The sequence below is a fragment of the Stegostoma tigrinum genome, chromosome 19, assembly GCF_030684315.1.
Source record: "Stegostoma tigrinum isolate sSteTig4 chromosome 19, sSteTig4.hap1, whole genome shotgun sequence".
In the NCBI taxonomy this organism is placed as follows: domain Eukaryota; kingdom Metazoa; phylum Chordata; class Chondrichthyes; order Orectolobiformes; family Stegostomatidae; genus Stegostoma; species Stegostoma tigrinum.
In genome coordinates, this window is record NC_081372.1 from 42,384,173 (window position 1) to 42,410,583 (window position 26,411).

The 26,411-nt window shown below is 39.7% G+C and overlaps 1 protein-coding gene across 1 annotated transcript; it reads left to right on the top strand.

Moving 5' to 3' along the window:
- Positions 1-1,678: 1,678 nt before the first annotated feature.
- On the top strand, positions 1,679-25,912 carry LOC125461221 (1,25-dihydroxyvitamin D(3) 24-hydroxylase, mitochondrial). Its single transcript, XM_048549736.1, has 12 exons — positions 1,679-2,003; positions 2,221-2,411; positions 2,728-2,821; positions 3,939-4,035; positions 5,557-5,648; positions 6,341-6,452; positions 10,621-10,766; positions 16,152-16,318; positions 17,125-17,203; positions 20,296-20,493; positions 20,603-20,714; positions 23,618-25,912. Exons 1-11 carry the CDS (start codon positions 1,782-1,784, stop codon positions 20,711-20,713), a joined length of 1,509 nt encoding a protein of 502 aa, XP_048405693.1. The 5' UTR covers positions 1,679-1,781; the 3' UTR covers position 20,714; positions 23,618-25,912.
- The last annotated feature ends 499 nt before the right edge of the window (positions 25,913-26,411 follow it).

Genomic DNA, 26,411 nt, shown 5'->3' on the forward strand with positions numbered 1-26,411 from the left:
CAAACCCAGGTCCCTGGCATTCTGAGGCAACAGTTCTAACCACTGTGACACCCATAAGATTGTGCTCATGTTTGAGAGTGCTTCGCTTGATGAAGGAACAATGGGATTAAATGAGGACCTTGTATCTGATTCTAATGGAGAAAAAGTAGACCTCAAATTGTTTAAAGAAGGAACAACATGTTTCAGTTGTAATAAGAAACTGAAAGCGTTTAAAGTGGATATGGTGCGGAGAGGTGGGATGGGGAGTGCTGAAAGCGTGGGAGAAATAGCAGGGAAAGCAATAGGAACAGAATGGAAAACAGTGAAGATCAAGGTAATCAAATTTGTTCTTAAAAAGTTGGAAATCCAAGTTATTTTGAAGAAAAGAAATTTGCTTGGAAAACACTTTTCACATCCCAAAGTAAAAGTCAATTATTTACTAATGTAAGCAAATCTCGCTATATCTTGTAAGTCCCTCAAGCCAACAATGAGACATGAGCAAAAACAGAAATAGCTGAAGAAACTCAGCCAGTCTGGTAGCATCCTTTGAGAGAAAGCAAAGTCAACGTCCTGAAGACGCGACGCTGTACCCGAAACGTTAATTCAGCTTTCTCCCCACAGATGCTGCTGGACCTGCTGAGTTTCTCCAGCAATTTCTGTCTTTTGTTTCCTACATTTGCAGTCCTTCGTTTTAGTGCCAGTAATGAGCAGTTCTGTTTGCTCTAAAAGAACTAGTTAAAAGAAAGAGAGATCCAACTCTGTCACATTTTAGGAACTGTACCACGGATTTTGCAGTTGAATAGGTCCGTGGGATTTTTGGTTAATATGTGTCACCCTGAAAACTGGCACCTTCAAAAGAGAGAACTCTGTCGATCTCGCACTAACCTTCCAGCCTCAGTTACCTGCAGTTGCGTTTAACTGACAAGTTATAATGTACGGAACTGTGCACAAGGGGCTCGATTTTATTTAAATGTAAAAAAATACACATAGTTACAAATCAGATTGGAAAAGTAAGCGCATGGAGGTGTTCAACATCAATCGCTCCTTTCGTATTTCTATGAAGCGGCCTCCTGGACGAATGCTTCGTTAAGACAACGCGAAGGAACTGGGAAGATTACAAACAAAACGGAAATTGCTGGAGAAACTCAGCAAGTCTGGCAGCCTCTGTGGAGAGAGTAACAGTTAACGCTTTGAATCCAGAGACCCTTCCTCAGAACTGGATGGGCGGGAGAGAGAAGTATTTCGGGTTCTTTACAGGAATTTGTCAGGCGGTGGAGTGCAGGAATGTAACATTTCTACGGATTATGTGTGCATATCAGCTTTCGCGTTACAACAGAAGTGATCAGCTAAGATTCTGTTACTCCCAACTGTGTTGAACTGATTGGTGTTCCGTTTTCTAAAAAACAAAAAGAGAATTGAAGTTATTTGGACAGCGTGTTTTCTTTTTCCATGCTGACTTTTGTTTACAAATGCGATTCCCTAATTGTGAGGTTGTTGTTCAAACGAAGCCGGATCGCAGTGCCCTGGCCTTAAGCGATTGACGCGATTGAACGAGGCACACTCATCCAACTCGCAGCGGCTGCAGATCACTCCACAGTTTGATCTGGCACCCCGTGTGTTTACAGAGAGAGAAAACCAGGGGCTTGTCAACCACACCAAGCAGGTGCGGTTTCTGATTCGCTGGGGACTGGGAGCCACACAAGCCGCTGTCTCTATAAATTTGCTAAGGAGATTGAAGCCTCACACAGAACCTGCTAATTTCTTGCTGCCCGTTTGACACTTGAGATTCGACAAGAAAAGAAATGAGATTTCAGAGCCGGAACATCAGAATGCTTCTGCAGTTTTTAAGACAAGGGGGCAAATGGCAAGGCAGCATTCCGGTTTCTACTGCTGGCAGTGCCTCAGAAAAAGCTCTAGCTCCGTGTAGGCACAATTCTATCCCCGGTCCCACGAACTGGCCTGTACTGGGGAGTCTACTAGAGATCATCAGGAAAGGAGGACTCCAAAAGCAGCACAAAACACTGGTAAACGGAGGGATGCAACAAGCGTTAGGTTCAGCTACGGGCGTGCAGTGAGAATTTATCCTGATTTCAGAAAATAAGTTGAAATCAAAGCTTAACTGATCAATATGTGTTCTTAAACTGAGGCAGGTACCGATAGTATCGGAGAGGGATGCATTGCACCCATGAACCAGGTGAACGTGACAGTCTGACTAAACGCGTATTGTATGCTTTCCTGCAGGTGGAATTTCACAAGAAATTTGGGAAAATTTTTAAGATGAAGCTGGGTCCTTTTGAATCCGTTCACATTGGGGCCCCGTGTCTTCTCGAAGCTCTTTATCGCAAAGAAAGTAATTACCCTCAGCGCTTAGAGATCAAACCGTGGAAAGCCTATCGGGATTACAGGGACGAGGCGTACGGGCTGCTTATACTGTGAGTTCGGTAGGGGCTGCGGGGGGCGGGGATGGGGGGACTTGGGGCAAGACGGGCTATCCCGACCATTGAGCACGCTACGTTAGAAATTACACAAAGCGCACATTTGGAACTATTTTATATTTGCCAAAACGAAATATCAGACTGAGAAGCTGCATCATTGCAAACGCGGGCCGTTTATTCTGACACTGCTAATTAGTATGTTCAGTGTACGTTTTTGTTTGAAAACGTATCCACTAACTTTAACAGATCGCGCATATAAATCCTTGTCTTCCAGACGTAACCGAGGCAATCATCATTTTTTTTGTCCTTTAAGGGAAGGCAAAGATTGGCAAAGGGTGAGGAGTATCTTTCAGAAAAAGCTGATGAAGCCAACAGAAGTATTAAAACTGGACGGAAGAATCAACGGGGTAAAGATATTTGACCTCAGCGTGCGTCACACGCTTTTACTTAAGTCTTTACACAACCTGATCGGGATACCGAGGTGTTTATATAAAATCTTCCCTCTCGCGGCGCTGACGAGTGAACAGGCAAGGCTGAGCTTTCACACAAACTCGTTCAACAATGGAGACCGAGAGCTGTCCATCTCACGGGGTTCTGTAAGAGGCTCGGGTGGTTTTCTTTAGAAAATACGACATCTTTTAACAGCGCAGTTCAAAATATTGACACAGGAGCACACAACATCCCATAGCTCTCGACCAATGCAAACAGGTATCGGTGTATGCAAAGGGATCGCTTTGATCTCCTTGAAATTTACTGAGTTGGCTGTTTGCCTCACTGCACTTAGATCCAGCAGCCGATCAGTACTCGGCATCGTTGGAAAGCGCCGTTATGTGCTCGGCAAACGCGCCTAAAAATACAGTTAAACCTTGCCACAGCGTCCGGGCTAGGGTTGCAGTTTGGTGACTAGAGAACGTATGAAGAATCATTGCAAAGGAATCAGTCCGCACAAGGCAAGTAAGTAAGAAGGTGCGCGGGACAGGTGGGTCTGCTTAGAAAAGTAACTGGGTTCACAATTGTTTCAAAATTGTTTCCGTGTGAGAAGCCTTCCAAATGTTGATATTGTGGAAAGCGTATGCCCTAAATGACTGGACTGACTTCTCACTAGAAAACTGGGCGCTCGTTGTAAAAGAGATAGTAGGAACTGCAGATGCTGTGGTCTGAGATAACACAGTGTAGAGCTGGATGAACACAGCTGGCCAGGCATCATCAGAGGAGCCGGAAAGCCGACGGTTTCGGGTCGGGACCGTTCTTCAGAAAAAATCTGAAATGTCCCGACCCCTCTCCTGCTCCTCTTGGCCTGCTGTGCTCCTCCAGCTCCACACTTTGTTTTCTCGGTCATTGCAGAAGCTGTGTGTTCTGCAGGAAAATGAGTATTGTGTTGTAAATTGAGGAATAGAACAAGTCAAAAATGTAGCTATCAGACGGTCAAATAGGAGGTCTTGTGGTTCCCCAAAACGTGCATTCCAGGAACTCCTGCTTTGCATATTTGTTCACTCCGTTTTTGTTTTGCTGAATATTTATCAGGTTCTGAAAGATTTCGTCGACAGAGTGGAGAAGCTCCGCGATGAGACCGGCAAGATCAACGATTTATACCAGGAACTGAACAAATGGTCCTTTGAAAGTAAGCCCTTGTTTCGACGCTAAACGCATTGAAAATAAGAGCGTAGATAACAGGGCTGTAAATTCTCTCTGATGAAGGGTCTAGGCCCGAAACGTCAGCTTTTGTGCTCCTGAGATGCTGCTTGGCCTGCTGTGTTCGTCCAGCCTCACATTTTATTAGCTTGGAATCTCCAGCATCTGCAGTTCCCATTATCTCTGTAAATTCCATTTTGCGGTTTTGTTCACCAGTATTGGAATAAAATCCACTTCAAACATTAGAGTAATTCGATTAAGATCATTTAAGCACTTCAACTCACTTTTGTAGGAATATATCTGAAAATATGCATTTCAGTAAATAAAACACCAACAGTATTTATGTTGAAATGGACACAAAAGTTATTTGCTCATTTAGAATTAGAATCCCAATTTTGTAAGTTTACACACAATGCTGTTTTAGACATGTCAGTAAGGGGTTAAAATGTTTTATTAGTTAAAAGTTTTCTTACTAGTAATGAAAGTGGTGAAAGAGATATGTGCTCTGATTGTAGACCTCTAATCTTGGGTTCTAACCTATAATCCAATGAGAACCAAGTGATAAGGAGGAGATGCACACACAGCATATTTGTGAACCTTCGAATAGATTTCTAGCCACAAGAGATGAATAAGTAAGCATTTGAAGTAGAGACCCCACTCTCAGTTTGATAATTCCATCCCTCCCTCCCCAAACATTAATCTGCCTGTTTCATTCCGGATGCCCCTGAAAACAGGATCTCCCGAACACTACATGCACCATTCTGTATCAAAATAAAAGAAATTTTGTGAGATGAATGATAGAAATGGAAGGGAAAGATCATTGTTATCAACTCTTCCAATTTGCCCCTCACTCTGGTTGCCAAAACTATTTGGGGGAAACTTATGACCTCACTCGATCCCAGGAATCTGAGAAAATACACTTAAAAGAAGACAAGTACCCATATGGCATTACATTTTTCCACTCTTCAGATATGGTGTGTTTATCATAGAATCCCTGCAGTGTGGAAACAGGCCATTTGTCCCCACAAGTCCCCATCATCCCTCTGAAGAGCATCCCACCTAGACCCTTTTCCTCTACCCGTGTGTTTCCCATGTCTAACCCAAATATCCCTGGGTATTATGGGCAATTTAGCATGGCCAATCTACCTACCCTGCACATCTTTGGACTGTGGGAGGAAACCAGAGCACCCAGAGGAAACCCACACAGACACAGGAAGAACAGACAGTCACCCGAGGTTGGAATTGAACCCTGGTCCCTGGTGCTGTGAGGCAGCAGTGCTAACCACTGAGCCACCGTGCTGCCCTGTTTGTAAATCCTCTGTCATAAATTAGAATCAGTATATGTTTGAATTAAATATTTGTTTCCAAATTACTGTTTTTAGTTATTTAATAAAACATACAGATACAGAAGGTATAAAATACAGAAGGTATAAAATTTAATATATTGTATATATTTTGTGATTTGTTTGGCAATTGCATTATATGCTTATGATTAACTTTCTAATTATAGCAATTTGCTTGGTGTTGTATGATAAAAGATTTGGCCTTCTGGAACAAAATGTCATTGAAGAATCTTTGAACTTCATTCAGGCAATTAAAATTGTAAGTACACAGCAATAAATATGTTGAGGATGAATGATTAATTAGTCCTTTGGGATACCATTTTTTGCAGCCTTTTAACAAGTTATATAAATGTGTAAAGTATTAAAATTACTGAATTAATATCTAATTAAAATAACATTTTAAAACAAGTGTAATTTTCTGCAGCATCCCTGTATATTTATTGGATAAAAGTTTGCTGTCAATTGCAGTGATAAAATGGAAAAAATGACAAAAGACTAAGCAAACAAAAGGTTCAGAGTTCTATTGAAAGGCCCACATGTGAAACATTCATTTTTATTTCTTCTTATAGAACCTTATAGAACGTTATGAATTGCTCATGCTCTGTGTTTTATTCTGAATTTTAAAATGCAATGAAACAATCAAGATTTATGTGCATCCCTAAAATAAGTGGGATTTCAAAATGATTTTATATGAATAACACTGTTGGCTGTGACGTCTAACATAATAAAGCACCTGACTAAATTGTTTACTCCATCTTTCTTACTGGAAGAAGCATATTTTGCAGAAGTTTGACACAGATAAAATATGTATTTAAAAAAAACAGGAATTTTACGCTTGAAATACATGCTGCAATACAACTGAATGAAGAGAAGCTAATTTCATTCTTCAGAATGCATTTATCTTCTCCCTGTATATAATTTGCAAATGACCAGCCTTCTTGTATGTCTCAGATGATGAATACATTTGGTAAAATGATGGTGACTCCAGTTGGGCTCCATAAGCGTTTAAACACAAAGACATGGAAGGACCACACAGAAGCTTGGGATAATATATTCAAAACAGGTACATGCCTGATTAAGGTGCCTATTAGTAATATAAGTTACAACAAAAAACATTTAAACAAACTACACTGAAAAGCTAATATTTTAATCTCAGGGATGATAAAACCTTTGAATAGCTATGAATACCTAGAATGTCAAATTTTAGTGCATTCTTGTGTGAACTCTTGTCTTTCAGGCTGTTTCAAATTTGATATATTAATATTCTGAAAGAAAGGAGATGATGATAACACCTGCTGTCAAACTGCATTTCATACCTTAGTACAGATTGATGGGATGGAAATATCTTTCTCTGTTATTCTTGGGCATTGTCTTGCAGACAACCTATTTTTTATTGGTGAGGTTCATATTTTGCAAGTAGGAAAAGCTTTTATACCTGAAAATAGGCAATTTTTTTCCCTTCACTGACTCACATTTAACAGACTGGTAATGAAGCAATAGTGTTTTTTGAACTTGTTGCTCTGTATTTCTTACAGTATGATGTGCTGATAGTTTAATATTTGTAGCAGCATGTAGAAAGCTGAATCTTTTGTCAAAGCAGTTATCTGAGAGCAGCACTTTTTATTTATTTATTATTCCACTCAGACTGTTTTGAAGCTCTACCCAAAATAAACTAGAAACCTGTAAGACACAATTCTATAGTAAATGCTATGAAAAGGATTGCTTTGTTTTGGAAGCATATTACCCCATAACATCATCATTCTGTTGCTTCCCAATTTTGCCAATGTAAATAGCTACACCAATTGCAACGTGATAAATCAAAAATGACTTTTGAAGCTTTTCAGTTCTTTTTGTGTGTAATCTGCAGCACAAAACTACAGTTGGTTCTGCTATAACATGATAGTTGTGTTCCTGCACAACAGTGCATTATAGAAAATTGCGCTGTAGAAATAATGGGGCCAATGGGAAAAGTGAAGTTAGGGGCAGACCACCAAAAAAACCCCTCAAATTCACTCAAAAGCCTAAAGCAAAACATAGCATAGAATAAATGTCTAATTCAAATATAATAATGAAACGAAAGTAAATTTAACACTTACCTTGAAGAAATGTCAAGATGACTTGACGGTGGAGGAGGTTTTGAGGTTGATCTGTTGATCATGTCATACCGGCATGGAGACCCTTTCGGCGCTAACATTGAGCATGCTCAGGGCAAAGCCAACAAAACAATCATGTGATGTCTGCATGTACTCCTCCGCGCACCAGTGGAATTGTGTTATCGCCAACACAAGTTTGCATTTTAGAAATAGAGCTCTCTATTCATCAGCCGTGTTATAACCAATTTGTGTTGCCAGAACACATGATTATCAGAACGGACTGTACCACACAGGTGGTTTTTAATATGCTCACTTTAAAAACCTATCAGGATGGTCGATGCCAGAAGTGGAAGTAAAAGTAACAGAGCTGCTGAAAACTTTTCTGCATTTGGGATGAAAAGATATTATAATCTTTAAAGCAAGTCCACTGTGATCGGGAGCTCCATTTAGATTACACAAATTAAGTTCGCATGTGGGATCTGTTCGGCTAATAGAAGGGACCTCTATTCAATCATCAGAATTAGATTTGAAGTCTTCAAACATTCTTCAATCATGTGCAAATTACTATGTGACTGGTTCCTGAAGAACATACAGCTTTAAAAAAAATTACAAAGACTGTTATAACACTGAATGGAGTATTTGGCCCATCAAGTGATTAAATATTCTGCTGAGTTAGCCAAGTATGATCTACACTTTCAAAATTTCTGCTGACCAGCCACAATTAGTTCACGTTTCACTATGTGCATCATAATGCTTTTTTGTAACATGGACTATTTTTTAACAGCTTGAAAAGTAAGTCGCTGACCCACAATTTTCAGTTTTGATTTCTGTCTCTCTTCAATGAAGTAAAAGTTTTGTTACAATCAAATAGTTAATGATATTTAGAAGTCATTACAGTTAGAAAACATCAGATGTTGCCAAAGAATCAATTAGTGTCTAATTTAATAACTATTTTACCCAAATATTTTTAAAATGTCATAGGTATTCATTTATTCAGTCGATAAAGAAGAGATTTAAAGCCACTTTTTTTTGGATCATGTGATTGATTGCTGAACCAATGCCATTTCACTGGAATGGCATGCTCTTGGATCAGTCATCCAACTAGTAAACTGAATGACCTGGATAGGTATTGGAGCCAAGTATTTGTAACAGTCTAAGGTTAACATGAGACAGTGACTGAGGTCGCTGAACTGACAGTGATATGTAACTCAAGTTGCGCACATAGCTTATTCATTCGAGGCACTATTGACAGACACACCCACTTTCCTATGTCATGAGTGAAAATAGCTGAAGATAAAGCACTTTCAGCATGACTTATGGGCACTGTAACAGATATTAACACATCAAAGTATATTTGTTTGGCTTTCTAACTTATCAACCTGTAGCCATCAGATTCTTTGCAAATATTTCTTTTGCTTATGTTCTGTCAAAGTAATATGACAAATATTTTATTTTTAAGATAGACAAACAGGAGAAGACAACAGGCCAGGCAGCATCTGGAGGAAAGGAGTAGTCAATGTTTTGGGTATTACCCTTCTTCAGGACTAAAGACTATTCCTTTCCTCCAGATGCTGCCTGGCTTGCTGTGTTCTTCCAGCTTTCTGTTTGCCTACCTTGGATTCCAGCTTCTGCAATTTTGTTGTCTCTAATTTTATCTTATTTAACCTTATTTACTGAAAGAGCCAATTTGTTAACGGTTTAGTAGTACTTGTTTCAAACTCAAAAACAAACAAATTCTAAACAGCAGTTTCCAAAAAGCTAATATCGCACCTGATAAAGCTGATACCTCATGAATGACCCGCATTATTGTTTATTGTACATAAAAAACTATTGATTTCACCATGTTTGAAGCAAATCACTGAAATACACAACATTCCTTCACTTGTGTTCAAGGAATTAAGCATTGTGATGAAATTAAAGGAAACATTACAATGAAATAAAAATGCTAAAGACACTGAATTAAAATGAATTTTGGAATTTAAAAGGAAGCATGGGCAGAAATTCTTGAGGGCTGGAAGTCAGAGCTGTATATTGGATGCTGCCAGGACTGTGTGTAGGCCTATGAAAAGACCCAATGGATCTGAGATCCACATACATCCAGGGAGACTGGATCCAATATGGCTATGTATAACTAAATAGAAGTTACAGCACAGAAACAAGATTTTTGGCTCAACAGGTCTATGTGGTGCTAATAGTCCACATAAGCCTTCTGAGAATTTAATTAATTTAACTCTATCAATCCAAGCTTTGCTTCCTTTTTGCCCCTTATTAATTTGACTAGCTTCACTCCAAAATGCTATTTTGGTGTTCTATTTGTTTTAACTACTTCACAAATTATCGGGTTCTGCTTTTGAACCATACTTCTAAAATGTTTTTCTTGAATTCCTTATTTGATTCATTGTAGACTATCCTACTTTTATGGTCCTTAGTTCTGAACTCTCTCCCACAGCTATATCAAACAAAACCTTTATTTTTTTCAAGGTAATTATTACGTGCTCAGGTAATTGTTTACGAAACAGAATTGTTTGAGTAAGATGGTTCAGATGATCTCCTGTTTGTCATCTCAAGTAGATGTTAAACATTTAGGAGGTCAGCAGGGCAAAAAAGCAATAAACAAGACCAAATAAAAACAGTCTTTATTTCACTCACACAAATAGTCTGAATCCAAATGGGTTGTTCAAGAATTCAGATTCTTGTAACTCAGTTCTAACCAAAAATACATTTTATAAAATTAACAGCCTGCTTTTTAAGACCATTAATCAATGCCATTCACTGCAGTTATATTAGTTATTTATTCAATATATCTCATAGAAATTATTAAACAACAGCATCTGTCTTTTATCTTTGTGAAGTCGTAATCAGCCAGAGATAAATGTATTTGAATAAGTCCATGTTTAAAAGTGACCTTACTAAGAAAATATCTGAACTGAAAAGAAAAGAGTTTAGGTTCTCCAAAGGATAATTGCATGAAGAATTTGCTACTTCCACAAAATATTTCAAGCTCATGACTGAAGCTAACTACAAACTGCTTTAACGCTTGGAGATTCATACAGTGATTTGAATTTGGATATTTTGCTCAACTGTTTTCTTGCTTGATTATTTATCATTTTAATTTTTCTTGTGTGTAATTTTTTTTAGCAAAGTGCCACATTGATGGAAGATTGAACAGGCATTCAGCCTGTCCAGCCAATGACTTCCTCTCAGAAATCTACAATGGCAGTGAACTATCGAGAAAAGAATTATATGCAGCTATCACAGAGCTCCAGATTGGAGGAGTAGAAACGGTAATATTCTGACAGAAGTCTACATGCAGTAGTTGAAAAGATGCAGCTCAGAGCTGCACTAAGAGAATGCACTTGGTTACAATCTTAGTTGTTAAGTGTCAACTTACCTCACGTGATAACACTTTCACCTTAGAGTCAGAATATTCTGAGTTCTGAACAAGAGTCATACTGGACTGAAAATGTGAACCTTGCCTGTGCATTGATGCTGCCAGACATTCTGAGTTTCTCGTTTCAGTTTTGATTCCCCGATTTCAAGGGGATTTGAACAGATTAAATCAGAAGAAAGTTTGATGCTAAGTGAAGGAAACTTTGTTAAAGTTGATGGACAGTTATTGTGCACATTGGGCTGACAGTGGGGGTAGGTCAGTCACACTTTGTATCCAATATACCCAGTAACACCATGGTCAGGTTTCATTAGAAAAAAAAGACTCAGTTAGATGGCAATGCTAGATGAGAATTTTAGCCCTCTGTGTTTGTGTTGGGAGTCTGTCAAAGAAAAATCTAACAACTTCTTCAAGAAGCTGACCAGGTCTCTGAGTGGCGAATGAGCAAGCTCTGGAAGGACCAGCAATTGTTGTGTTTTGAGGAGGACCGTTTCGGTCCCACAGGAATTGCTTAGAAAAACAGTTCCAGAGTGATGCTAATTGTCCGTTTAATGTCTAATGGTTAGGACTCTGAAAGCTGAATTTTATCCATCTGAGGCACAGAGCCCAGTCCACGAAAAGATGAGCATAAGCACATTGTTGAGGTTCCAGCCTGTTTGGAAAAGACCAATAGCCACCTATGAACATATAAATGAGTTTGGAGCGAGAGTAGGCCATTTGGCCCCTTGGACCTTCTATCTGGTTGTAACTTAATCTCCATATTCCCTCTGACACCAACCCATTCTGCTCATCAAGAATCTATCCTTTGCCTTAAAAATCTTGTAACATTCTACTTGCATTAACTTTTGAGGAAGACAGTTCGAAAAGAATTCTGAATTCTTTGCTTCATCTCTCTTAAATGGGCAACTCCTTATTTTTGAACTTGGATAACCAGTTTTTGATGTTCCTTTGAGAGCAAACATCCTCTCCATATCCCACCTGTCATGAACCCTCAGGATTTTGTATGTTTGAATTAAGTCACCTCTGGACTAAAAATCTAGCTTGTCCAAACTTTCCTCTGAAGACAACTTGCCTATTTCAGATACTAGTCTGGTAAATCTTCTCTGAACAACTTCAAAAGCATTCACAACCTTCTTTAAATAAGGTGACAAACACTAGATACAGTATCCAGATGTGCTCGCACCAGTGCCCTGTATAACAGAAGCAAAACCTCCCTGTTTTTGTATTGATTTTTCCTCACAATAAACAGTAACATTCTATGAGCTTTCCTAATTACTCACTGAACCTGTATTGTAGCCATTTGCGATCTATGTAGGACATCTAGATTCTGGCGCTCTGAAATTTCTCATCATTTGAATAATATGCTTCATTTTTATCTGTACTTCTAAAATAGCCAATTTTCCTACATTTTACCCATTTTGTCAAATCTTTGGCCGCTCACTTAACCTATCTTTATCACTTTCTATCTTTTTTATGTCACTTCACAACTTTCTTTCCTACCTAGCTTTGGTTAGTCTGCAAATTTAACAACTGTACCTCTGTTATCTTCAGCCAAAAATAATTTGTAAAAACTGATGAGTTGTGGCCCCAGCAGTGACCCCTTTGGCACACTACTGTTACATCTTTGCAATGAGAAAACGATCCATATGTGCCTACCCTGTTTCCTGTCAGCTAGCTAACCTTCTATCCGAGTCAATATAGTAATCTTTCACATACAGGGAAACACTGCTCTAGTAGTGATGGCATTGCATTAATAATCCAATGGCAAGGCAAATGCATTAGGACATAGGTCCAAACCTCACGCATGGCATCTGGTGAAACTGAAATTTGATTTCAGGATGTGATTAGTGGGAACCTGCAGAGGTTTATGGTGGCTTTCAACATTTTAAAGTTTATATCAAACACTTACCTGAGTGGATTGAAGGCTTGGACACTAAATGGCACAACTCTCCACCTATCTTCTCCTCTATCCATCTTCGGTCCGCCTCCCCCTCTCTCCCTATTTATTTCAGAACTCTCTCCCCATCCCCCTCTCTGATGAAGGGTCTAGGCCTGAAACGTCAGCTTTTGTGCTCCTGAGATGCTGCTTGGCCTGCTGTGTTCATCCAGCTTCACACTTTGTTATCTTGGATTCTCCAGCATCTGCAGTTCCCATTATCTCTGATCACAATGTATGGTGTGTTGTTCATGAGATGAAATAACAAGGACCAGACAGATATAGATAGGTTAAGTGAGTGGGCAAAAAATTTACAGGTAGAGTATGAAGTGTTAAATCATTCACTTTGGCAGGAAGAACAAAACCAGCATTATTCAAATAGAGAGCAACTGCATAATTCTGAGGTGCAGGGAGATGTAGCTGCTCAAGTGCATGAGATACAAGAAGATACGATGCAGGTTCAGCAATGAATAAGAATACGAATAGAAAGCTATCATTTATTACTAGATAAATTTTACATGAACAAAAGGATGTTATGGTTGAGTTACACATGGCATTAGTAAGACAGCACTTCGAATACTGTGTGCAGTTTTGGTCTCTGTACTTAAGGAGGATGTAATTGTGTTGAAGGGAATTCAGAGGAGCTTTACTATACCGATACCTTGAATGGCTGGGCTGTTTTATGAGGGAAGATTGGACAGATTGGACTATTTTTTAAAGGAGTTTCAAAAAGCAAAGGATGGTTTGATTGAATTTCATCGGGTCTTGAGGGGTCTTGCGTAGTGGACGTGGGTGTTTACTCTTGTTGAACAATCCAGAACTAGGGACACTGTTGTGAAATTGGGGTATCACCCTTTTAGGACAAAAATGGGTCAAAAAACATCTTTCAGTTGGGACTCTCCAGATCTAAATGGTTGTAACCATTCTCCCTGTGTCTGCATGGGTTTCCCCGGGTTGCTACGGTTTCCTGCCACAGTCAAAGGATGTGCAGGCTAGGTGGATTTGCCATGCTAAATTGCCTGTATTGTTCAGAGATGTGTAGATTAGGTGGGTAACAGGGCGGTGGGCCTGGGTGGGGTGCTCAGAGAGTCAGTGTGGACTTGTTGGGCCAAAACACCTGTTTCCACAGTGTAAGGATTCTATGATTCTATGAAAAATTAAATACTTCTAAGGTGGAGGTAGGTAGATTTTTGTTAGGCCAGGGAATCAAAGGTTGCAGGAGATAGAAAGCATGTGGAATGTTGAACGGAAATAGATCAACCATAATCTTAGTGAATGAAAAGATTTAATGAGATGAATGATCTACTTCTGCTCCTAATTCATATTTCCACACATTTGTATTTTCCACAATAACCTTTGATGTTGCATGTTAATAAATGCCTTCTGGAAATCTAAGTACAGTATGCCCATGTTTTATCCACAATGTGTTACTTCTTCAAGGAATGCCAATAAATGGTTGAACATGATTTCCTTTTCCCAAAGCCATAATAATGTTTTTAAAAACAGCCGCAAATATTTTCCTGACAACAGATGTTAAAATAATTGCCTGTAGTTTCCTACTTTCTCCTTACCTTTTAGAATAAAGGAATTATATTTGCTATCATCCAATTTAATGAAACATTTCCTGCGAATAGGGAATGTTGGAACATTAAAACCATTGTATCTCACCAATCACTTCTTTTAAGACCTAAGGATGGCTTCCATCAGTACTCAGGGACTTGTCAGCCCCAACAATTTGTGTAATACTACTTCCATGGTACTGTAATTTTCCTGAGTTCCTGCCTACATTCTATTTCCTCATTTACAGATAAATCTGGGGTGTTTCTTCCATTATAAAAATGCTCATACAACTTATCTGTTCAATTCATCTGCCATTTCATTATATTTCATTACTAAATGACAGAGTCACTTTTCCATCCACGTTGAGATCTCCTCAAAAATTGAACTGGGTAAGCCTTAGATGTAATGGAAAATTTTTAAAAGAAATTTTGCCTTGTAACTACCTCATTCACCTTGAAAATTAGGAGTCTTCAGTCTTGTTTTTTGCATCCAGATGCTGGACACCTCAAGCATTGATGGGAGATCCATAGAGCTTTTTCCTCTTGTTAGCTGTGAAATTGTCCTATTAATCATGACTATATCACAGGGTGTTCAACAATTTCAAACATCATGGCTTGTTGCCCACAACTATAGCATTCTTGTTTGCTACTGCCTAGGATTTCCCTGCTGTGGGACCCTACCTCTCGCTGTGGGAGGAATGTATGGGGACAGATAACCTCCCTTACTTCTGTCACTCCCTTTATTCTGTCACCCAGGACCTGGGCGTTGGCCTATTGGTTTGGAGTATGGAGGGTTTGATGCTACATTTCCCACATTCACCTGATTGATCTTGCCTCCCTTGCTCTGTCTAGGGTGCTGTAACTCCTGGATCTCTATCCCTGAGGCCTGTGTCACCTTTCTAAGTATCTAAGCCTAGTGTGGGCATCATCAGCTGAGCCAAAATTCACACACAATGGTCCTATTACTCATGACAATATGACAGATTGTAGAACTTTGATCTAAAGAGAGGGTTCAGAGGAGGTTTACCAGGATGCTGCCTGAACTTGGAGGGCTTATCTTATGAAGAGAGGTTGACTGAGCTCGGTCTCTTTTCATTGGAGAAAAGGAGGAGGAGAGGGGACCTAATTGAGGTATACAAGATAATGAGAGGCATAGATAGAGTTGATAGCCAGAGACTATTTCCCAGGGCAGAAATGGCTAGCACGAGGGGTCATAGTTTTAAGCTGGTTGGTGGAAAGTATAGAGGGGATGTCAGAGGCAGGTTCTTTACGCAGAGAGTTGTGAGAGCATGGAATGCGTTGCCAGCAGCAGTTGTGGAAGCAAGGTCATTGGGGTCATTTAAGAGACTGCTGGACATGTATATGGTCACAGAAATTTGAGGGTGCATACATGAGGATCAATGGTCGGCACAACATTGTGGGCTGAAGGGCCTGTTCTGTGCTGTACTGTTCTATGTTCTATGTTCTAAACCCATAATTTTCCCGTAACTGTTGAAACTTTAGATATAAATTTTGAATTAACCTTCATGATATTGAAGATTTGCAAGATTTTCCACAAATCTTAAGTCAATTAATTTGGAATTATTAAATTTTGTGAAAAAAACTATATTACAAATTTTCTTTCTCCCAATGTTATTCATATATGACATTATATGTGTCTTTAATTCTAGGTGAAGAAAAGGCTTTGTACAAATACTGTAAATGGTAACAGTTTATTTAACTGAAGGCAATCGAATGAAAATTCTGCAAAAAAGCTGTTAACATTTTAAACTATCTTATGTTACAGACAGCCAACAGTTTACTTTGGGCTATCTTTAATCTCTCTCGCAATACCAAGGCACAAGAAGAACTTCACAAAGAAGTGTTGTCCGTGCTGTGTAAAGACCAGGTCCCAACTGCAGAAGATATTAAGAAAATGCCTTACCTAAAGGCTTGTCTAAAGGAATCTATGAGGTTTGTTGACCAGATGACTGTTCATTATACCTACTCAAAATGGACTGCAGTGCTTCAAAATAAAAGCTAATTATCACCCTTCTCAAGACCAAATAGGGTTGAGCAATAAATATTGGCCCAGCCTGAGACACACACATTCCATGAGAAAATTTAAAAAAGATTTTGATGTTTGTATTTCATAGTTCTGAGCTTAATATTGTCATTTCCAATCCTGCATTTTTGTTGTTTGCTTATATCATGCATCTAATCCCAGTCAAAATAAGTAACCGTTCATTTTTAGAATGATATTTACGATACAGCTTTCTTCAATCTGACAAACTCTCAATTCTTTTGTTATATGGTTTGGCCAAGATTGGGAAGTATACAAAATTCCGAAAGCAAACAATTCTGTAATAATCCAATCATTCTTTAGCATGCACTGTAAATCACATTGCTGGATTACAGTGGAACCAACAAATTTACAGTTTATTACTTCAGTGTCTTTTTAAGAATGAGACATGAGTTGTTAATTTTTTACTGATAAATTGTCCAGAACTGAAATACTGATATGTTGCTATTATATCTGCCCTATTGTAATCAGTTAGGTTTATTTTCTTCAGAAATATTAAGTATGTAATATCTTTATTACACGTCACTATTGTACATATCTTTCCATCCTATATAACTAAAGTGATCATTCCAATTAACTTGGTGTGTGCTTTTTAAATGAACAAAGATGTTTATAGAGAAGTTTGCAATCTTGTTAAATATTCTGCAATAACAAAATGCCGCATTAAAGTAACCATTAATACCAAATACTTGTTTAGGATTACACCTTCTGTGCCCTTCACGAGTCGCACCCTGGATGAGGAAACTGTTCTGGGTGACTACTTGCTACCTAAGGGAGTAAGTATCACATGACATTTCAGATACAAACTGCAAGTATAACAAAGCTCCGTTTTGTTGTTACGTGATCAACATCTTAAATTATTCATCATCCCATAGTTTGATGGACTTTTCATATTATGATACTAGGCAAAAGACAGCATCTATTTCATCCCAAAAACATTCAGATAATAAATTACATTTGAAGCTGAATGGCTGTTATTTAGACCTAACAAAGTGTACTTTGAACAGACTAGAATGATATAGTTACCAGGGAATTGTTTTTAATATTGCTGGGTTAAGGCATATATTTTTCAAGGACACCAGAAGACAGTTCTTCTCTTCTTTGAACAGCATTAAGAGATCTTTAACGTTCACCTGAACCAGAAGAAGCTGAGGAGTACTCGTTTCATTAACTTATCCAAACACACTCTAAAATGCCTGAGAAAATGGGGCCAATCAATAGGAATGATTCAAACCAAAAACCTCTCATCAGCTATGCCTATAGTCACAGGCACCTATCAGCAGCAAATGTGAAAAGGAACCAGTCTGTGGTTCAAGCAACATGGAGAAGGTGAATGGCAGCAGTGAAAGAGGGTATAGAGGCAAAGGAAGTCAGCTCGGAAGCCACAGAAGGTGGTGAGGCTGCCAGGTTCAAGGTGAATGGAGACCTTTGGGTTGAGGGTGTAAGGCACTAAGACTGTGGGCTTGTAGGGCTGGGATTAGGAGTGGTGAATGGATGGGAAGTGAGGCTGCAAAGAGAAGCTGCAAACATTAGGAAGGGGGACTGCAAAAGGTTGCAATGGGAAATGGCTGTAATCAGGAGAAAGCACATTTACGTTTTTCAGCATTTGGAAGGTTCAGCTAACTGGGAACCAAGAAAACCTAAGTCACTGAGATAATCGATTCCTTACAAATGAATATGGAGAGTATACGGTAAGGCTGCAGAAACTCATGAACTACTCTGTAGGGGATGTGTAATGGATGCTATCGTAATGAACACTGTGACTTTGATAATTTAATATTGAACACTTTTATTTCTTAAATATTAGCATTTATATATGATCACATCTCAAAGCATTTCACATAATGTGAATTACTTGAGTTGCAATGACAGTGTCAAAGATAAACATGCAACAATTTAGTTAAGACCTCACCACTTTATGGGAAGCATATTAAGGTTGATGGCTTTTAGGGCACAGAAGAATGTGTCAGTTACTTTCTAAAGAAAACATTTTTTGCCAATATGCCTGTTATGTTACACCAATTTAAACATTTTGATACCTGGGAAATTAATGCTTTCCCTGTGTGTTGTTGCTTTATGTTTAATGGGGATAATTCCAGATCTGGACAACATCCAGCTTTATGCTGATAAATGGCAAGATATTATGCCATACAAATACCAGGCAATGACCAACTCCAACAAGAGAGAAATCTATTTACCAGCTCATGAGCTTTCTATCACAGAATATCCCACTGTCAATATCCTGGGGTTACCATTGACCAAAACCTGAACTGGACTGGCCATATGAATACTGTGGCTCCAACAACAAGTCAGAGCCTAGGGATTATGCAGTAAATGACTCACCTTCTTTGTCCCAAGATCGTGTGTGCCATCTACAAAGCAGCAGTCAAGAGTGTGATGAAATACTTTCCAAACCTGTTTGGATGGGTGCAGCTCCAACAATACTCCGAAGCTCAACACCACTTGATTAGGACACCATCCACCACTTCGACATTCACTCCTTCCACTTTTGATCACAATTGCGGCACTGTGTGTCATTTGCAGATGCACTGCACTAAGTCACTAGTGCTCCTTCATCAACAAACCTGTGACCTCTACCACCTGGAAGGACAATGGCAGGAGTAGCATGGGAACATTACCAACCTAGAAGGACCAACCCCAAGCCATGTGTCATTCTGAGCTGGAATTATATCACTGTTCATTCATTGCCACTTAATAAAATTCCTGAGGCTCCTTTCCAACAGTACCGTGGAGGTTCCTACACCCCATGGATGGCAGGGATTAAAGAAGGCAGCTCACCACAACCTCCTCCATGCCAATACATGTTAAGCTAGCCAATGACAACCACAATCCATAAATAAAAAAAATGCAAGCTTATCTATCGAGAACGCAGATGAATTCTTCCAAACCTGCTTCTGTGTGAGTCAAATACCCTAAATGTCAGCTCAGGTATGGAATGTATTATTACTGCATGAATTCATCATCTAACAAAAGGCTTTAATGACAGAAAGGAACCCGGAAAATTCAGGAAGAATGACTATAAACAACAAAAAAATCCTCTGAAAATCTCAAGAGGAGCTCTCAAGAAAGAATACACATATGAAGGGTCTAGGCCTGAAACATCAGCTTTTGTGCTCCTGAGATGCTGCTGGGCCTGCTGTGTTCATCCAGCCTCACATTTTATTATCTTGGATTCTCCAGCATCTGCAGTTCCCATTATTACACATATATTTTGACCCCTGCATTCAACAAATGAGTATCTCAAACAAAATTTCAGTAGCACAGTGAGATTTCACATCAGATTATGTGTTCAAATAAACTTCCTACAATTGATTTTGAGTGGTGCCAAGTGGGCTGGGTTGTCACTTGACAATTATCTAGTTGAAGTACTATTTCAAGCGACTACCTAAGTCAATCATGATTTATGTAGCCAGGCAGTAGCTTCTGCTAAATCATCAAACTATTGCCAAATTGTTGCTATGCTTTTATTTAGAGTGCTTTAAGATCAAAATCATGTTTAATATGTAACTCTGTCTTAAGCAGACAAATAGAAATAAACTGAAAGAATTAGATAGCGAAAGATAAGATACATCAACATAAACTAGTGGAATTAGATAGTGAAAGGTAAACAGAGAAACAATTGCACATAGGGAAATAGGCCACAATCTTTCTTTTTATTTGCCAATACTGCTGGAGAGTAGTATTACTATTTTAATAATTTTACTATTTGTAAAAATGTAAGAGCAATTGATTGTTCATATCCTGGAAGCATAAGTCTTGAGTTTGAGTGGGTTAAATAGATGCATTTTCAGATTGATCACACGTCTGTTAAAAAAAAAAGTTGTGGCTTCATTTCTTTTTCCTGCAGACCATTTTAATGATAAACAGTCATGCATTGGGATGCAATGAAGAATATTTTGATGATGGAATGCAGTTTAAACCTGAACGATGGCTACAGGCTAGGCATACAATCAATCCATTTGCACATGTGCCATTTGGTGTTGGGAAAAGGATGTGTATAGGTCGGCGGCTGGCTGAGCTACAGTTGCAGTTGGCCCTCTGTTGGGTAAGTCTTGTGAGCTGGGCATCACCATTGCCTGCTAACCACATTCAAGTGCATCATTCAACCAGAGTCACAGATTTTTCTAACCAAGGTTTTGTAACCTTTATTGCAGTTAGTGCCAAGGTACAAAATAGTGGCAACTGATGAAGATCCTGTGGAAACATTGCATTCTGGGACACTGGTGCCTAATCGTGAAATCCCAGTGGCGTTCCACAGACGTTGAGGTGCATTTACAATTGTTATCAAATCATTGTTTTGAAATAGTGTATAAGTGACCCTGTTGCTTTGGTTTTCCCCTCTTCCTGCCCTTCAGTATTGTGTGCTGATGCTGCAGCTGAAAATTGACTGTTGGATTACATTCAAATGATATATATTGGTTTATTCCTAATATTTTTCAAGATTCTCTGTCCAGTGCTGTCAAATGATATCATGAGATCACTGCAAATCACTTTTAAATTCAACTTTTTTGGCAAAGGAAACCAGTTACTCTCCTCCCTTTTAAATTCTGCTTCTTTGATTAACCTTTCAGTCACGTCTCAGAATATTCTTTTTTGTGACTCCCTGTCAAATCTTGTGTGATAACATTCCTACAAAGAACTTTAGGATGCTTTATCTTCATTTAAAATGTTATATGAATCATTGTGTTAAAGAAACTGTCCAATCCTCATCTTTGTTGTGATGAGCTATGATTCCATTGCCCAGAGGAACAGTTTTAAGATTCAGTGATAATGGGAACTGCAGATGCTGGAGAATCCAAGATAATAAAATGTGAGGCTGGATGAACACAGCAGGCCCAGCAGCATCTCAGGAGCACAAAAGCTGACGTTTCGGGCCTAGACCCTTCATCAGAGAGGGAGATGGGGTGAGGGTTCTGGAATAAATAGGGAGAGAGGGGGAGGCGGACCGAAGATGGAGAAAAAAGAAGATAGGTGGAGAGGAGAGTATAGGTGGTGAGGTAGTGAGGGGATATGTTAGTCCAGGGAAGACAGACAGGTCAAGGAGGTGGGATGAGGTTAGTAGGTAAGAGATGGAGGTGCGTCTCGGGGTGGGAGGAAGGGATGGGTGAGAGGAAGAACAGGTTAGGGAGGCAGAGACAGGTTGGACTGGTTTTGGGATGCAATGGGGGGACGGGAAGAGCTGGGCTGGTTGTGTGGTGCAGTGGGGGGAGGGGACAAACTGGGCTGGTTTTGGGATGCAGTGGGGGAAGGGGAGATTTTGAAGCTGGTGAAGTCCACATTGATACCATTGGGCTGCAGGGTTCCCAAGCAGAATATGAGTTGCTGTTCCTGCAACCTTCGGGTGGCATCATTGTGGCACTGCAGGAGGCCCATGATGGACATGTCATCAAGAGAATGGGAGGGGGAGTGGAAATGGTTTGCGACTGGGAGGTGCAGTTGCTTATTGCGAACCGAGCGGAGGTGTTCTGCAAAGTGGTCCCCAAGCCTCCACTTGGTTTCCCCAATGTAGAGGAAGCCACAATGGGTACAGTGGATGCAGTATACCACATTGGTAGATGTGCAGGTGAACCTCTGCTTAATGTGGAAAGTCATCTTGGGGCCTGGGATAGGGGTGAGGGAGGAGGTGTGGGGGCACCCACTGCGTCCCAAAACCAGTCCAACCTGTCTCTGCCTCCCTAACCTGTTCTTCCTCTCACCCATCCCTTCCCCTCACCCCGAGCCGCACCTCCATCTCCTACCTGCTAACCTCATCCCACCTCCTTGACCTGTCTGTCTTCCCTGGACTGATGTATCCCCTCCCTACCTCACCACCTATACTCTCCTGTCCACCTATCTTCTTTTCTCTCCATCTTCGGTCCGCCTCCCCCTCTCTCCCTATTTATTCCAGAACCCTCACCCCATCCCCCTGTCTGATGAAGGGTCTAGGCCCGAAACGTCAGCTTTTGTGCTCCTGAGATGCTGCTGGGCCTGCTGTGTTCATCCAGCCTCACATTTTATTATCTCAGTTTTAAGATTCAAATGCTTTGGTCCCATTTCTATGGCCAAAGGCGTACTAGAACGTATGGGCTTTGGGCACCAATGTCAGGAGCAATTCTGGGTCAAGGATGTGTGTGGACTTCTAAGATTAAGACTTAAGACTAGCTGAGCAACTTTCCTACAGGAAACCTTTGTAGCTGGTTGTCTCTGAACTCGCCATCTGATTAAGGACAATGGGTAGGGTGATGATGATGCTGGCTTTATCAGAAAACTGATTGCTCCGGAGCCGTGTTGGTAATTTGACTGAGATGGGTGGGGAGGGCTGAAACTGGTTGTGATTGGGGGAGCAATTTAAGGAACCATTCATACAGGACCCTCCAGATGTCCATTTGAAGTTACGTGCATGGCCTTCCCCACTCACTAGGCTCTGTTTCGTAGATGGAGGGCCCTGTTCCTATGGCCCCTGGCACATCCACAGAAAGACTTTTCCCAGGAAGCTGGAACATTCCCAAACTGACTGGGCATGGTGGGGGTCTCCATTGCCGGCAAAATGTGGACAATCTGGAAAAGTCACCCTTAACAGAACCTTCAATTATTTAAATTGGCTGAATTTCTTTGTGTTGGGTCACACAGTTGGAAATTTCTTTGACTGTGGAACTGCATCTGGGAGACATCACCACATGACCAGGAAAATCCTGATATTCTCATCTACCTTCTACAACGTGCAGGTCCACCTGCACCATGTTACTGCCCGGGTGGCAGAATAGAAATTGACTTCTATAGTGTGAAGCAGAGAAAAACTAACATGCTAGCATTCTGAGGAATATTGTATGGCAATAAACTCAATGCAGCGCATTAATGTTAATAAAAGCGTTAAGGACTATTGTTAAGTAACTTATGTTGGTCAGGCTGGGTTCTGTGAATGTAGTTACAATCCAAATTGGCAACAATTGTCACAAAACAGCTTTGATGCGGCAGGTTTTACATCCTACCTTTTGAAATGTAGAGTTTGTTGAGACGAGGGGATTGGAGCAAAAGGTAAATGGTTTATAAAAAAGAACATAATGACTTAAGTCTAACAAATAAATGTAACCGGAAAGTGCCAAATATTTATGTTTGGAAAACTGGTCTTACATTCATTTCTTTATTTGTTATGTATAGTTATTGCATCAGACAATACTTTTTCTTTTCAGGAGCACTGTGATTCTTCGAGAGCACAGCCCAACCTACACTCTTGTTAAGCTCAGCATTTTATAATCAATGAAAAAAGGCATTACGAGGCCAGAAGAATGTTGTGGGAATGGAAGGATTACAACACATTCACTGACCCACAAAGGTTTACAACATTTTCAATCTAAGGCTGCTCTGATAAGAAATTGAGTAATGCAGTAAGTTATACTGCTAGACGTTTTTGCTTGGCAGTAGCCCTTGCTGGTGAAGTTAAAAACTCTAATATCCAACATTTGATGCTTAATATACCATCTAAAGTTAAGACATAAATTATGGTTGGCCTCAATGCTACCTTCTCAAAATATGTAAGCAACCAGAAGGAACTCTGATATTCTGAAAATGTCTGACTATTCCAATTTAACTCTGAAATGTAACTAAAGTGAAAAACATTTGTATGTCCAGAAACTAGGCATTTGTTTGGATAATACTGACAGCTAAAGGCAAACAACTATCCACTATGAGCATTGCCAACAAAAACAAAGTTGCTGGAAAAGCTCAGCAGGTCTGGCAGCATCTTTGGATAAAAAGCAGGGTCAATGTTTCAGCTCCAGTTCTGAAGAAAGGTCACTGGGCCTTAAACGTTGACTCTGCTTTCTCTCCCCACAGACGCTGCCAGACCTGCTGAGTTTTTCCAGCTATTTCCGTTTTGATTCAGATTTTCGGCATCTGTGTTGCTTTATTTTTGTTTCCTTAGAATTTATTCCATGTTTAGAATCTCAGCTTCTGTTCACCAACTTTGGCAATGCTCATAAAAAACAAAATTCTTGAGAAACAAAAATAAAGCACCACAGTTGCTGAAAACCTGAGTTAAAAGCAGAAATCGCTGGAAGAACTCAGCAAGGCTGGCAGCGTCTGTGGGAGGGAAAGCAGAGTCAATGTTTCAGGTCCAGTGACCTTTCTTCAGAACTGGAGCTGAAACACTGATCCTGCATTTTATTACAGATGCTGCTGGGCCTGCTGAGCTTTTCCAGCAATTATGGTTTTTGCTCTTGGGAGTTTTTCTGGATTAACTGGCAGAGAGTCACAATGTACATAATCACAAAACATGTAAGAGGTGTGGAAATTAGTTTTTGATCATGTAAAATGGGATGTATCATATTGCTCTGCCCAATACTCAGTTCCAATGCAGTTAATGGGCAAAAATTTAAGCTGCAGCAGTGCCCCCCCTCCCCCCCAGTTTTCTGGAGAGTTGGCAGCAACCTCACTGCAACCATTATGGGAGAACCATGAGGATTAAATTCTCCACAGGCTCTTCTGGCTCCAGTAAGGGCAAATTCCACCAGATTGCTAGTGAGGAGTGAATGTCTGAGATCAGCTAATAGCTCTCCAGTCTTGGCTATGCCAATAGAAGGCATGGCCACTTCCCTCACTGCAGTGGAAAGTCCTATCAGAATCATTGCTGGGACCTTCCAAATAATATAAGTGGGTCATATTGCTTGAGGGTGGTCCAGTGAGGGGAAATACAGAAAACCCATTGTCAAGGACAGCACAGTGACTTTCCAAGGGTCCTGGCATTTCTGCTAGCAGGTCCATCTGTTGCATTCAAGATGCCTAAGAAAGAAGAAATTTCCCATGAGGAAACTAACATACCCAGAAGGGTTTATGACACAATTTTTCCACATGGCCAGGTGCTGGATTCTACCAAAGGCAGTGAGATATGGAACTTAACCAGCTCTCAGGTGTTCCCTTTGAGTCACAACTGGTTTCCGGTAGGAAGACCATCCTTGACCTTTCCTACCCTGAAATTTTAATCAAGGAGAATTAGGAATGTGGAACCTTCATCTTATATTTTCCTGCCACATGATATAGCCACCCACTGCTTTACAGTTGATCTCCAGGGAGTATTAAATCCAATCCAATTGAATTAAAAACCAAGTGGGAAATACAATGGCACATTATACAATATCCTATTATCTCTGTTGCGCTAAATTAAACAATAATTTTATGGTAAAAACCTTATTAGACAATGGTATAATTGAAAATATTATTACTCAGTTACTTTACATGGGAATGCACCATATCAAAGTTTATAGTGATGCTTTTGTCTCTCTAGTGGTAAAAAAAATCAGTCACAGAACTGTTAGCCTATTATTAGACAACTATAACAATGCACTTTTCAATAGAGTTTGTTTTACTTGGAGAAAATCTAACAAGTTAGAAACTCAGGGTCTTTGCTATTATTGGGCAATTTTGCACAACTGAAGAGATTTCTATGTGTTGATTTGTAAATGTCTTTCAATTTTCTATTAAAAGTTAGTAAGAAGCATTTAATGAATATGTTTTCTTTTGAATTCAGCCTGTTTTTGCCAAATGTTTCATATATTACTCATGTTAAAGCAATATTATAATGCCATGACCTGTATTGATAATGACTTTATATATTGGGTGAATTGAAATCACTGGTTGAATTTTTCAAGACTCAACAGCAGTACTTTTTAAAAATGGCTCTGCCCATCTTAGAAGGAGATTTTTTAACATTTTTACAATTATAGATTATAATTTCCTAAGCAATTAAAATGTAGCCAGGCTGTCTAGAAGAACCCATCAGAGACAATCACCTTTGAGGAATGCAAAAGGTAAACTCCTGATCCTTCAGGAATCACCCAGACAACGGAATGGGGAACAAGCCATTAGATACAATTACTTTGAACAATAGGTCCCTAGCTGGAAATTCACTCGGCATAATCTAATTATATCTAAACTGTGGAATCAACTTGCAATCACAATGTTTGTATAATTGGTCAATGCTATAATGCC

Bases quoted from the DNA above. Each gene is read 5' to 3' on its own strand.
- LOC125461221 (XM_048549736.1), top strand. From the start codon at position 1,782: ATGAGATTTCAGAGCCGGAACATCAGAATGCTTCTGCAGTTTTTAAGA. The intron at 2,412-2,727 runs GTGAGTTCGGTA...TTGTCCTTTAAG, and splicing joins GCGTACGGGCTGCTTATACT to GGAAGGCAAAGATTGGCAAA. The intron at 6,453-10,620 runs GTACATGCCTGA...AATTTTTTTTAG, and splicing joins GGATAATATATTCAAAACAG to CAAAGTGCCACATTGATGGA.